This window comes from Cetorhinus maximus, chromosome 15 (genome assembly GCF_964194155.1).
Source record: "Cetorhinus maximus chromosome 15, sCetMax3.hap1.1, whole genome shotgun sequence".
Lineage (NCBI taxonomy): Eukaryota > Metazoa > Chordata > Chondrichthyes > Lamniformes > Cetorhinidae > Cetorhinus > Cetorhinus maximus.
Window position 1 is genome coordinate 35,510,911 of NC_135893.1, and position 13,277 is coordinate 35,524,187.

A 13,277-nucleotide genomic window follows, 5' to 3' on the forward strand; every position below is an offset into this window, starting at 1 on the left:
CCTCCCTGTCGCTTGCCATTTTAACACTCCACCCTGTTCTCTTGTCCACATGTCTGTCCTTGGCTTGCTGCATTGTTCCAGTGAAGCCCAACGCAAACTGGAGGAACAGCACCTCATCTTCCGACTAGGCACTTTACAGCCTTCTGGGCTGAATATTGAATTCAACAACTTTAGATCTTAAACTCCCCCTCCTCCCATCCCCACCCCGTTTCTTTCCCCTCCCTTTTGTTTTTTTTTTCTCAATAATTTATATAGATTCTTCTTTTCCCACCTATTTCCATTATTTTTAAATCTACAACTAATACCTTGTTAGTCTTTCCACCCCACCCCCACTAGAGCTGTACCTTGAGTATCCTGCCATCCATTCTTAATTAGCACTTTTCTTAGATAATATCACCACCTTCAACACCTCTTTGATCCTTTTGTCTGTGACATCTTTTGATTATCTGCTCCTACCACTGCTTGCTTGTCCCCACAACCACCCCACCTGAAACCAGCTTATATTTCACCTCTCTCCTAACTATACTTCAGTTCTGTTGAAGGGTCATGTTGAACTCGAAACGTCAATTCTTTTCTTCTCCACCGATGCTGCCAGACCTGCTGAGTTTTTCCAGGTAATTCTGTTTTTGTGCCAGTAGATTTGTCTTTCTAACTGCATCCATTGTAATTTTAATCCACAGTCCAACAGAAATAAAAATATATGTTCTTCACAAGTCAGCTAGCTGCTTTGTAGTTGCTTATTCCAACAGACAATAGTCCATAATGTGTAAAAACCTGTTTCTGAACTGCACTTTCCTGTCTGGAAAACAAATAAAGTAAGCATGGGAAAATTATTGGAAGAATTTTTGGGCAGCAGGTTGCAGCTCTGACCTGTATCATGGAGGAATTGAATCTGTGTGTGTGACCTCTTCACCACCACAAAGTTAATTTTTGGAGGTACTGAGTGAAGTCAGCCACATTCTTGGGAGGCATGACGGAGTGAGAAATCCAGGGATAATTTATTTCATGTTGTTCTTGTACACCTGTTGATGGATATTTGTGGTTTGGAAATAGATTTCCTGTTTGCCCAATGGAAGAAAGGGTTGTTGTGTGGCATGGCAAATAGAATGGAAGGGGGAAAGTTGTTTTTAAAATAAAAACCATGCGGCATTTGCATATTTAGTTGGTGCAATGTAGACTAAGTGTATCTTATAATTGCCACTAGAGGACAGCAAAGCATTTCCCTCAATGCCAATCAAGTGTTCAGACTTTGTACACAAATACAGGAGGCCTCTTTTTGATCCTCCTCCCATCTAAATAACTGACTTCTCCCCCTTGCTCTCCCTTGCTGAATTATCCTGTTTCAATCCTCCACAGTTACATAATGTAGGAAAAGGAATAATCCATTTAGCCCCTTGCGCTTGTTCACCATTCGAACATAGGAATTAGGAGCAGGATTAGGCCACTTGGCCTCTTGAACCTGCTCCACCATTCATTAAGAACATTACGAGATTACATTGGAATGTAATCTCAACCCCACATTCCTGCCTACTCCCGATAGCCTGTCACCCCCTTGTTAATCAAGAACCTATCTAGCTCTGCGTTAAAAATATTCAAAGACTCTGCTTCCACTGCCTTTTGAGGAAGAGAGTTCCAAAGGCACTCAACCCTCAGAGAAAATAATTCTCCTTACCTCTGTCCTAAAGAATGACCCCTTACTTTTAAATAGTGACCCCTAGTTCTAGATTCTCCCACAAGAGGAAGCATCCTCTCCACACCCACCCTGTCAAGACCCCTGAGGATCTTAAAGTTTTCAATTAAGCCGCCTCTTATTTTTCTAAATTCCAGTGGATACAAGCCAAACCTGTTAAGCCTTTTCTCATAAGACAACCGCCCATCCCTGGTACTGGTCCAGTAAACCTTCTCTGAAATGCTTCTAACGCATTTACATTTTTCCTTTAAATAAGGAGACCAGTACTATACACAATACTTCAGATGTGGGCTCACCAATGCCCTGTACAACTGAAGCATAACCTCCCTACTTTTGTAATCAATTCCCCTCACAATAAATGATAACATTCTACTAGCTTTCCTAATTACTTGCTGTACCTGGATACTAACCTTTTGTGATTCATGCAGTTGGACACCCAGATCCCTCTGAATCTCAGAGCTCGGCAATCTCTCACTATTTAGATTATAATCATTTTTATTTTTCCCACCAAAATGAACAATTTCACATTTCCCCACATTATACTCCACTTGCCAGGTCTTTGCCCACTCACTTAACCTATCTATATCATTTTGTAGCCTTCTAATATTGTCTTCACAACTTACTTTCCTACCTATCTTTGTGTCATCAGCAAATTTAGCAATCATTCCTTCGGACCCTTTATCCAAGTCATTTATATAAATTGTAAAAAGTTGAGGCTACAGCACTGATCCCTGTGGCATAGCACTCGTCATATCCTGCCAACCAGAAAATGACCCATTTATGCCTACTCTCTGTTTCTTGGTGCTAGCCAATCTTCTATCCATGCCAATATGTTAGCCCCTACACCAAGAGCTTTTATTTGCTGAAGTAACCTTTTGATGTGGCACTTTATCAAATGCCTTCTGGAAATCTAAGCATAGTACATCCAATGGTTCCCCTGTATCCACAGCACATGTGACTCATTCAATGAACTCCAATAAATTGGTTAAACATGATTTCCCTTTTACAAATTCATGTTGACTCTGCCTGATTGCCTTGAATTTTTCTAAGTGCCCTGCTATAACATTTTTAATAATAGCTTCTAACATTTTCCCTATGATAGATGTTAGGCTAACTGGTCTGTAGTTTATTGCTTTCTGTCTCCCTCCCTTTTTGAATAAAGGAGTTACATTTGCTATTTTCCAATCTAATGGAACCTTCCCCGAATCTAGGGAATTTTGGAAAATTATAATCAATGCATCAACTATTTCACTAGCCACTTCTTTCAAGACCTTGGGGTGAAACCCATCCGGACCTGGGAATTTGTCAGCCCGCAACCCTAACAATTTACTTAATACCACTTCCCTGATTGTAATTTTCCTGAGTTCCTTCCTCCCTACCATTTCCGGATTTACAGCTATTTCCAAGATGTTTACTTGTGTCCTGTATAGTGAAGACCGAAGCAAAATACCTGTTTAATTCATCCACCAACTCCCTACTTTTCCATTATCAATTCCCCAGATGCACTGTCTATAAGACCAATGGTCACTTTGTTAACTCTTATTTAAATATCTATAGAAACTCTTACTATCCATCTTTATATTATTAGCTAGCTTTCTCTCGCACCACAACTTTCCCCCCTTATTAATCTTTTTGCCATTCTTTGCTGTTCTTTATATTCTTTCCAATCTTTTGACCTGGCACCCGTCTTTGTGTAATTTTTTCCTATTCTTTAAGTTTTATACTGTCTTAAAGCATGTTTTACAGAGGGAACAGTTGACAATGATATCTATTAGAAGCAGTTCAGAGAAGGCTCACTCGACTGATTCCTGGGGTTGGTGCGTACCTTATGTGGAAAGGTTGGACAGGCCTGGCCTGGATCCATTTGAGTTTAGAAGAATGAGAGGTGACCTAATTGAAACATATAAGATCCTGAGAGGACTTGATATGGTGGATGTTGAAAAGATATTTCCCCTTTTGGGATAGACTAGAACGAGGGGACACAGTTTAAACATAAGGGGTCTCCCATTTAAGACGGAGATGAGAATTTTTTTTTTCTCAGATGGTTGAGAGTCTTTGGAACTCTGTTCCTCAGGGAACAGTGGAGACAGGGTCATTGAATATTTTTAAGGCAGAGGTAGATTGACTCCCTTGTAAGTCAAGAATCTAAGGTTATCGGGGGTAGGCAGGAACAGGCAGATAGGGAGTTGGGGCCACAAGTCAGATCAGCCATGATTTTAGTGAATGGTGGAGTAGGTTCGAGAGGTCAGATATGTTCGTAAGTATGTCTGTTGATGAATTGGATACAAGAAATTGCAATTGATTAAGGACTGCATAAACTTAGAAGTAGGTAACTTGAACTTTATTGTTAGCCTGTCAAGCTAACTTGTTTGTTTTATTGCAGCCAGCTGACACTCTGACATTGCATATGTGCAGGAAGTGCTCTCCCGAGTGTTGTGGCTCAAGTAAACAGCCTTAAAGTTTGCAATTGACCAAGCATTAACTGCCATTTGTGGAACTTTGCATGTAGAAGTGTTTCCTAAGCACTCCTGAAAAACCTGGTTCTAATTTTTAGATATGTCCCCTTGTCTGGAATTCCCCAACCAGTGGAAATAATTTCTATCAATATCTCCCTTTGTAGGTTGAAAACTTTGATCAAATCATCCCTTGATCTTTTAAATTCCAAGGAATGCAACCTTGTTTGTGTAAATCTCTGTAACAGCAGGTATCATTGTGGTAAATCTACACTGCACACTCTCCAACGCCCATATATCCTTCCTAAAGTTTGGTGTTCAGAACTGTTCACTGCTTCAGGTGTGATCAAGCCAGGGCTTTTTATAGGTGCAGCATGTCTTCTACCCCCTTGTATTATAGACCTCTGGATATGAAGGCTAGCATTTCATTAGCCTTTTAGATTTTTTTGATTCCTGTCCATGGCATTTTAATGAGCTTTGTATTTTACTCTTTCACAGGATGTGGGCATCTCTGGCTAGGCCAGCATTTGTTGACCATCCCTAATTGCTCTTGAAAAGGTGGTGATGAGCTGCCATCTTGAACTGCTGCTGTCCAAATGTTGTAGGTACACTCACAGTACTGTTAGGGAGGGAGTTCCAATATTTTGAATCGGTGACAGTGAAGGAACGGTGATTACGGTTCCAAGTAAGGAATGTGTATGGAGGGGAACTTGCAGGTGGTAGTGTTCCTCAGATCTGCTGCCCTTGTCCTGAACCCCACGGCCCTAAAATGTCTTCAGATCTCATACAAATACAAAATACCGCAGATGTGGGAAACCTGAAATTGAAAACAGAAAATGCTGGAAATATTTAGCAGGTTTGGCAACATTTGTGATAAGAGATCAAGTTAATGTTTCAGGTTCATGATCTGTCATCAGTCCTGATGGAAGGTCACAGACGTGAAACATTAGCCCCGTTTTTCTCACCACAGGTGCTGCCAGATCTGCTGAGGATTTCCAGCATCTTCTGTTTTTATTTCTTGAAACCATTATAGTTTTAGCTTTTCACCATTTAGAAAATATTCTGATCTGTTCTTTTTTTGACCCAAAGTGTATGACCTCACACTTGGTTATGTTGAAATACATTTATTACAGTTTTGTTCATTCACTATTAATATCTCTCTAATTTCATGCTTCCGTGTACACTTTTCAATGCCCCCCCCATCTTCGTGTCATTGTCAAACTTGGAAATAATGGCTCTCTGTCCTGTTATCTAAGTCATTAATAAATATAGTGAAGTTGAGACTCCCAACACAGGATGCAGGATGCCACTAGTCACATCCTGCCAAGTAGCTCCCCGCTATCCCTACTTTGTCTCCTGTTAATCTCCTAGCTGAGTCAATAGTTTGCCTTCAATTCCATGAGCTTCAATTTTGGCTAACAGTCTCTCATGAGAGACTTCATCTGATGTCTTCTGGAATTCCATATAAAAACATCCAAAGACATTCCCTTGTCCACTAGTTTAATAACCGCTTTTTAAAAAAAAATCAGTTATGTTTGTCAGATGTGACCTACCCTTTATAATTTCATAATGGCTCTCTGTTGAACTGAAAATTTTCAAGTTACCCTACCCTTAATTGTAGAAAGTGTTAATTTCCCAGCAGATGTTGGACTAACTGGGCTATAAATTCCTGATTTTTCACCCCCCCCCCCCCCCGCATCAACTACCTTTCTTAGTGGAGTGATGTGCAGTTTTCCAATCTAAAGGGGCAGTTCCTGAATTAAAGAACTTCGGAAGATCATATGGGGTCCACAATGGTTACAGTTATTCCCTTAAATCCTAGGATGAAAGCTGTCTGGTCCTGTGGTTTGTTGTTTTTCAGTACCATTATTTCTTTCATTATTTACTAATTTGCTTGTGTTAATTTTGGTGAGTCCCTGTTGCTGATTCAATATTAGTTTCTTTGGAATATCCAGCATGCTATCCTCTTCCTCTACTTTAAATACTAATGCAAACTAATTATTCAACATGCCTGCCATTTCCTGATTTTCATGTATAGTACTACAATTTTCAGTTTTAAGGGGCCCACTCTTACTCACTGGTTTTTCCAATTGGAATTATGTGTTTTTGCATTTTTGATTCTGTGAAGGTCAAATTTAATCACAAAATTGTTACAGTGCTGAAGAAGGCCATTTGGCCCATTGTGTATTCACCGGTTCTCCAAATGAGAGATACACCTATTGCTATTCCCTTGCCTTCTCCCTGTAACCCTCCACATTCTTCCTTTTCAAGTAATGGTCTAATCCCTTTTTGAATGCCTCTATTGAACCTGCCTCCACCACATTGAGGCAGTGCATTCCAAACATTAAATATTCACTGTGGAAGAAGTTTTTCCTCATATTGCTTTTGCTTCTTTTGCCAATTACATTAAACCCATGTTCTCTTGTTCTCGATTATTTCAGACTAATCCTGTACTGTTACAGTGATAACTTTACGTACATGAAGCTTTCTACCATTACACAGTCACTACACTTATGAAGTATTTTGTTGGCTATAAAGCACTTTGGGATGTCCTTTTTTCATGAAAGGCACTATGCAAATACAAGTCTTTTCTTTCTCTTTTAATTAAGTGAGTTTAACCAGAATGCTATAAATTATTCTATAACCAGAAGGCTGTGAAGTTCCTGTACACGGTTCATTGCATGCATTTGACTTGAACCTTGCCACGTTAGAGTAATGGCTTTTAAACCGATATTGATTGTAAATTCATTTTTCTGCTCTGCAGGAGAAATTATGCTAATTTAGTGATACTACATTTTGTTTCTTTTTCTATTTTAAAGAAGTAGAACAAAATCCCTCCAAAGAAAATCATTAAGAAAAATGTACATGATATGAAATAAGTCATGGATGTTTTTAAAAACTGGGAAGAGACAGGAATAACTACGTCCCTGGGCTACTTCAAGCCTACTGTGATGCTGCTGCTATTAAACCACTCAGATGTCCCCTGAGCTCTTTGATGCTCTGAACTACTCCAAGTCACCCCATGCCCCCCATCACCAAAACCACAGCCTACCAGCCTTTCTGATCCTGCCAATTATAATTCACGTATTTGTATTTTCAAATCTGAAAACCAAAGATATGTGCTTTCCTGGTCTGGTTGACCACCACCAGGGAGAAAGGTAGGGCACCAAAGGCAGAGCCTCCCTGGTTGGTGAAAGAGATGATGCAAGATGAAGCAGAAAAAAGGTGAGTATGACAGATGTTAGGTTGATAAAACAAGTGAGAACCAGGTTGAATCTAGAAAGTTCAAGTGACAGTGAAAAAGGAAATAAAAGGGGTGTAGATAGCATATGAGAACAGATTGGCATCTAACATAAAATGGAATCCGAAAGTCTTCCATAGGCATACAGATTGTAAAAGGGTAGTAAGAAGAAATATGTAGTCAAATAGGCACAGAAAAGATCATCTGCACATGGAGACAAAGGGCATGAGCTGAGGTAATAAATGAGTATTTTGTATCTGTCTTTACCGAGGAAAGCGATGCTGCTGATGTCATATTGAAAGAGGAGGTACTTGATGGGCTAAAATTTGATAAAAGAGGTAGTGTTAGGAAAGCTGGCTGCCTTTAAAGTCAATAAATAACCAGAACTAGATGGGATGCAATGAAAGGATGCTGAGGGAAGTAAGGATGGAAGTTTGGAGGCACTGGCTATCAACTTCTAGTCGTCTTTAGATATAAAGGTGGTGCTGGAATACTGCGTAATTGCAAGTGTAACACCCTTGTTTTAAAAAAAAAAGGTGGAAGATTAAGCCTTGTAACTAAGGCCAGTCAGTTTCATCTTGCTGGTGAGAAAACTTTTGGAAATTATAATCTGGGACAAAACTAACAGTCACTTGGCCATGTGGATTAATTTAAAAAAATTTTTTTTCATTCACGGTTTGTGGGCTTTGCTGGCTGGACCAGCATTTATTGCCTATCCCTAGTTTGCCCTTTAGAAAATGGTGGTGTGCTGCCTTCTTGAACCACTGCAGTCCATGTGGTGTAGGTACACTCACAGTGCTGTTAGGAAGGGAGTTCCAGGTTTTTGGCCCAGTGACAATGAAGAAACGGTGATATATTTCCAAGTCAGGATGGTGAGTGACTTGGAGGGGAACTTCCAGGTAGTGGAGTTTCCATCTATCTGCTGCCCTTATAATCCTAGATGGTAGTGGTTGTGGGTTTGGAAGGTGCTGTCTAAGGAGCCTTAGAAAATTCCTGCAGTGCATCTTGTAGATGGTACACATTGCTGTTACTGTGCATCGGTGATGGAAAGAGTGAATGTTTGTGGATGTGGTGCCAATCAAGCAGGCTGCTTTGTCCTGGATGGTGTCAAGCTTCTTGAGTGTTGTGGGATCTACACTCATCCAGGCAAGTGGGGAGTATTCCATCACACACCTGACTTGTGCCTTGTGGGTGGTGGACATACTTTGAGGAGTCAGGAGGTGAGCTACTCGTCGCAGGATTCCTAGCCTCTGACTTGCTCTTGTAGCCACAGTATTTATATGGCTAGTCCAGTTCAGTTTCTGGTCAATGGTAAACAGGACGTTGATAGTGGGGGATTCAGTGATGGTAATGCCATTGAACGTCAAAGGGCGATGATTAGATTCTCTCTTGTTGGAGGTGGTCATTGCCTGGCACTTGTGTGGCACGAATGTTGCTTGCTACTTGTCAGCCCAAGCCTGGATAGTGTCCAGGTCTTGCTGCATTTGGACTTGGACAGCTTCAGTATCTGAGGAGTCTCAAATGGTGCTGAACATTGTGCAGTCATCAGCGAATATCCCCACTTCTGACTTATGATGGAAGGAAGGTCATTGAAGCAGCTGAAGATGGTTGGGCCGGGGACTGCATCCTGTGGAACGCCAGCAACAGATTTGTTCAAGGCAAATAACGTTCACGAACTTGAGTTTTTCAATGAGGTAACAGAGAGGGCAACGAGGGTAATGTGGTTGATGGTGTATCTAGAGTTCCAAAAGGGAGTCCAAAATAAAGTGTCACATAATAGGCTTGCCATCAAAGTTAAAGCCCGTGGACTAAAATAGACCATGGCAGCATGGATACCAAGTTGGCTCAGTGATGAGAAACAGAGTGTAATAGTGAAAGGTTGCTTTTTGGACTGGAGGAAGGTACACAGTGGGATTACCCAGATTTCGGTGCTAGGACCACTGCTTTCCTTGATATTTAATGATCCGGACCTCTGTGTACACAGCACAATTTCTTAATTTGCAGATAAAACAAGACTTGAAAGTATTGTGAATTGTGAGGAGGATGGTGATAGACTTCAAAGGGCATAGATTGGTGGAAGAAGTCACCATGAATGTGAATCATAGAACAGTACAGCATAGAAGGATATTATTCAACCCATCATGCCAGTAAATCACCCATGACATCACCCATGACGTTGCTCACAACCAATCTGAGGAAATTTTTTTTAGAGAATTCTTATAGTTGAGAATTTTATAGCTTTACATTTATTCTGAATGTGTTTAAGGTTGAGATATTATGTATCTTAAACTGCTGAATGGGAGTTTGATAGTGTAATAGTATGGGATCACTTTTATTTTGAGTGTTTATTTTAATTGGCAAAATTGTTTTCAGTTGTGAAGTTGTAAGTCAAGTCATTCTTACGTGACTGTTTACTTGCTACTATTAGAGAATAATGTTTTTGGTTAATATTTTTGCAATTTAATAATCTCAAATTTATATACATTAATCATGTTGTTTTCTAACAATAGTTTACAAGAAGGAAATCTGGGAAATGATATAAACTGCCTGTAATCCATGCTGTAAAATAGTGGAGGCTGCTAAATTGTGGTTTGTCATTTAAACTTTAACAAGCTTACTGCAGAGCCAGAGAGTATAAAGTAAAATAGTGTACCTCCTCCCCATAGCCCCTCACCATCATTTTATTTATAATTTTATCCTTTTCCCCCCATTTCTCCCCAGAGTGCAATGATCCACTTGGTGGTATGGTTCCATAATGCCTGCAACCCTTGGGGAGTTTGGCCAAGAGGTTTCCTTGTGTGGGATTGTAATCAGTGACTGTGCCTGTGGGAAACCCCACAATCGAGCTCAATTCTGCCCTCATCTGTCAATCACATAGACAGCAAGTGATTACAGGATAATGTTAGGAGCAGAAACACTAGTTTTCCTTTTTTTAATCTTCATCCTTCGCTGGCACAGCTTCCCGCAGGCTAAGCCTCATGCAAAACACATTTATTATTGAACTTGTGTACTGTTTGCATATTGAAACAAGTGAACAAATACAATTGAAAGAAAAAATTAGAATCTCAAACTTTTTTGAAAAGTTTTTATAATGAGAGCAGCCCAGAGCAAAAAAAAAGGTTTGAATAACCCAAGGCTACCTATTCCATATATAAAACTGTTAAAGTTGTCCTTACCTCATTTTCAGATCCCATGATAATCATGATCTCTCGTAATATTGTTCACAACCAATTTGGAGCATTGTTGTAATGTTAAGCTGTTTGGCTTGTGCATTTAAAGCCGCTGCTTAAATACTAGGGGAATTCAGGGAACCTCTTCTGAGGCCAATTAGATGATCAGTGAATTGTGTACAAATTCCTGGCTTTAAGCGAATGCTGGCTTTTTTTTACTGTTTTTTTTTATATAAGTTTATAACTTTGACAAAATATGACTTTAGCCTCAAATGTCTTAACCTGTTGAGAGACAGATATAATATTAAGCTTCATCCACTGCACAAGCAGGAAGCGAGTGATCAAAAATTATTTTGGTTATTTCTAGTTATGACTGCATCCTAGAAAGTGAAAATATTTGAATTACAGTAAGGAAATTGATTTGTCTCAATGCAGTCGCTGGGTTAATACTTTAGAATGCAAAATTATCCATTGATTTATGGAAGTGACACCATAAATCCATTCATTGTTTTTTATGTATGTTGGTTGACTGAATGCAAATATCCTAGAGTGGTAAGTAGTTACATGTGTGTCTGTAATGAGATCCACAGTTAAACTTTGATGTATGTTTTTGAAGTTACCGCATCAAAGCAAATGAGTCAAGGTGAGCAAGCTAATTAGCCTCTTAAGTTTTCTTAAGGTAACATATACACCCATACAGAAGGATGTTTGTATTCCATAAATAAAATACACTGTAAATACCTTATCTCAAAATATTGTTATGATCCATGGCCAGATCGCCAAGTTGTTGGTAAGATCCAGTTGGGGACCAATAACATTTTGTTTGAAGTGGACAGAGATTGAAATTCAAGACACTTGCTAATAGAATAAAGCCACAAGATTCCAAGGGTTTTGAACAAACAAAAATAAACTTTACCATACAAGACCAGAAAGATAAAATAATGTATAATATCTATCTTATACGCTAACATTCAGGGTTAATATAAATTGACAGGCAAACTGTGGTCGAACACACCACTCTGCGCAATAAATTTCAAATGCAACCAAAACAGAGTCCAAGGATTTCTCAACAACTTACCAAGACGTCAGTAAACATAGAGTCAACCAACCTCACTAAAGCCCTGTCACGAGGGATTCCAATCTTCACCTTTGATGACCTCGCCTTGGAATTCTCTCCAAAAGTCAGAAACTCAGACAGCATCAACAACGCCCTCCATGCAGGGTTTCAGTCTCATTCTCTGAGATTCCATTCCCCTGGATTCCCGAGTATGCACCCAAGCACCAACTCATAAGCACAGCTTCAGATTGTCGGCCGCGCAAAGCAGAACGCTATTGCTCCAAAGGGGGACCTTTGAATGGGAAGGGACCTGATCTGCCCTCCTCTTCAAATCACATTCTTTACTTTTTTTCCCTGTATCTGCAAGTACAATTAATTGCCTTCTGATCCCAGTTTACTAGTTGCTTCAGTGGGCTTTAGTTCTCATTCTACAGCTCTTGGCTTTTTGCACTTTAAAAATAAAATGCCTCACCAAATGTAGTAAACTGAGGAGGTTAGTAACAGACTCAAGGGGGCATTGACTGGTGAAATGAGCAGACATATGGCAAACAAATTCAATGCAGAGAAATGTGAAGTGATGCATTTTGAAAGTAAGAATGAGGAGAGGCAATATAAATGGTGCAATTTTAAAGGGGGTACAGAAACAGAGAGACCTGGGGGTTTTGCGTGCAGTGACAAGAAAAGTTGATAAAGCTGTTTAAAAAAACATACAGGATCTTTGACTTTATAAATAGAGGCATTGGGTATAAAAGCAAAGAAGTTGTACTAAACTTTGATAAAACACTGATTAGGCCTTACAGTTGAAAATAATTCATGATATTTTGTGACAGTTTTGAATAAACAAATGTTAGAAATGTTTCTTTGAAAAGCTGTGTGTAATGGTGTGTAGGTAACTTTTATTTGTGTGAACCTTTTTCTCAGGTTTTCCAAGCATCTCTGAAGTTACTGAAAATGCTGATTACACAGTATGCTCCCAAGCACCAGCTGGGCAAAGTAGAAATCACACATTGCGTGGAGAGAACGTTACCCATTCTCCTTAGCAAGACTGGAGATGCAACAACACATCTTCGAGTGGCTGCAATGAATTTTATCCAGGTAAGCAGGCATGAGTTCCTGCCATGCTCGTGTATTCAAACCCCCTAGAATGATTCTTACAGAGAAATGACACATTGAGACTATCGGCCACCTAACAATAGCTATACTGTAGGACAGAGAATTAATCAGGAGATAATGAGGGCATGTATAAAAGGCAGTATGTTAATCATGGTTTACTTTAATCTTCATGTAGATTGAGAAAATCAAATTGGCAGAGGTAGCCACGAGCAACAATTCATAATGTATTTGGAACAGTTTCCTAGAACGATATGTTGTGGGTCCAACCAGGGGTCAGGCTATTTTGGATCTGGTAATGTGTAATGAGGTAGGTTTAATAAATGATCTGAGTAAAAGATCCCCAAGGAAACAGTGACCATAACATGGTAGAATTTAGCATGCAGTTTGAGAGTGAGAAACATGGGTCGGAAACAACTGTGTTAAACTTAAATAAGGGTAATTACAAAGGAATGAGGGCAGAGTTGGCTGCAGTAGACTGAAAAGAATTTAGCAGAAAAGACGGTTGATGAACAATGGGAGACGTTTAGAAAATAGTTCATGACTCATAACAAAT

At 39.6% G+C, this 13,277-nt stretch overlaps 1 protein-coding gene across 8 annotated transcripts in view; it reads left to right on the forward strand.

The window, feature by feature from the left end:
• The window catches only part of cep104 (centrosomal protein 104), a 254,609-nt gene that overhangs the window by 60,473 nt on the left and 180,859 nt on the right, over positions 1 to 13,277 (forward strand). For all 8 annotated transcript variants that reach the window (XR_013578912.1, XR_013578913.1, XR_013578914.1 and 5 more), the window contains one exon: positions 12,533 to 12,706. Coding sequence is in view for 5 of the 8 variants with exons in the window: in XM_078558238.1 (XP_078414364.1) it covers positions 12,533 to 12,706 (174 nt within the window). In the remaining 3 variants the exon portion in view is untranslated. The remainder of the gene's footprint in view (positions 1 to 12,532; positions 12,707 to 13,277) is intronic.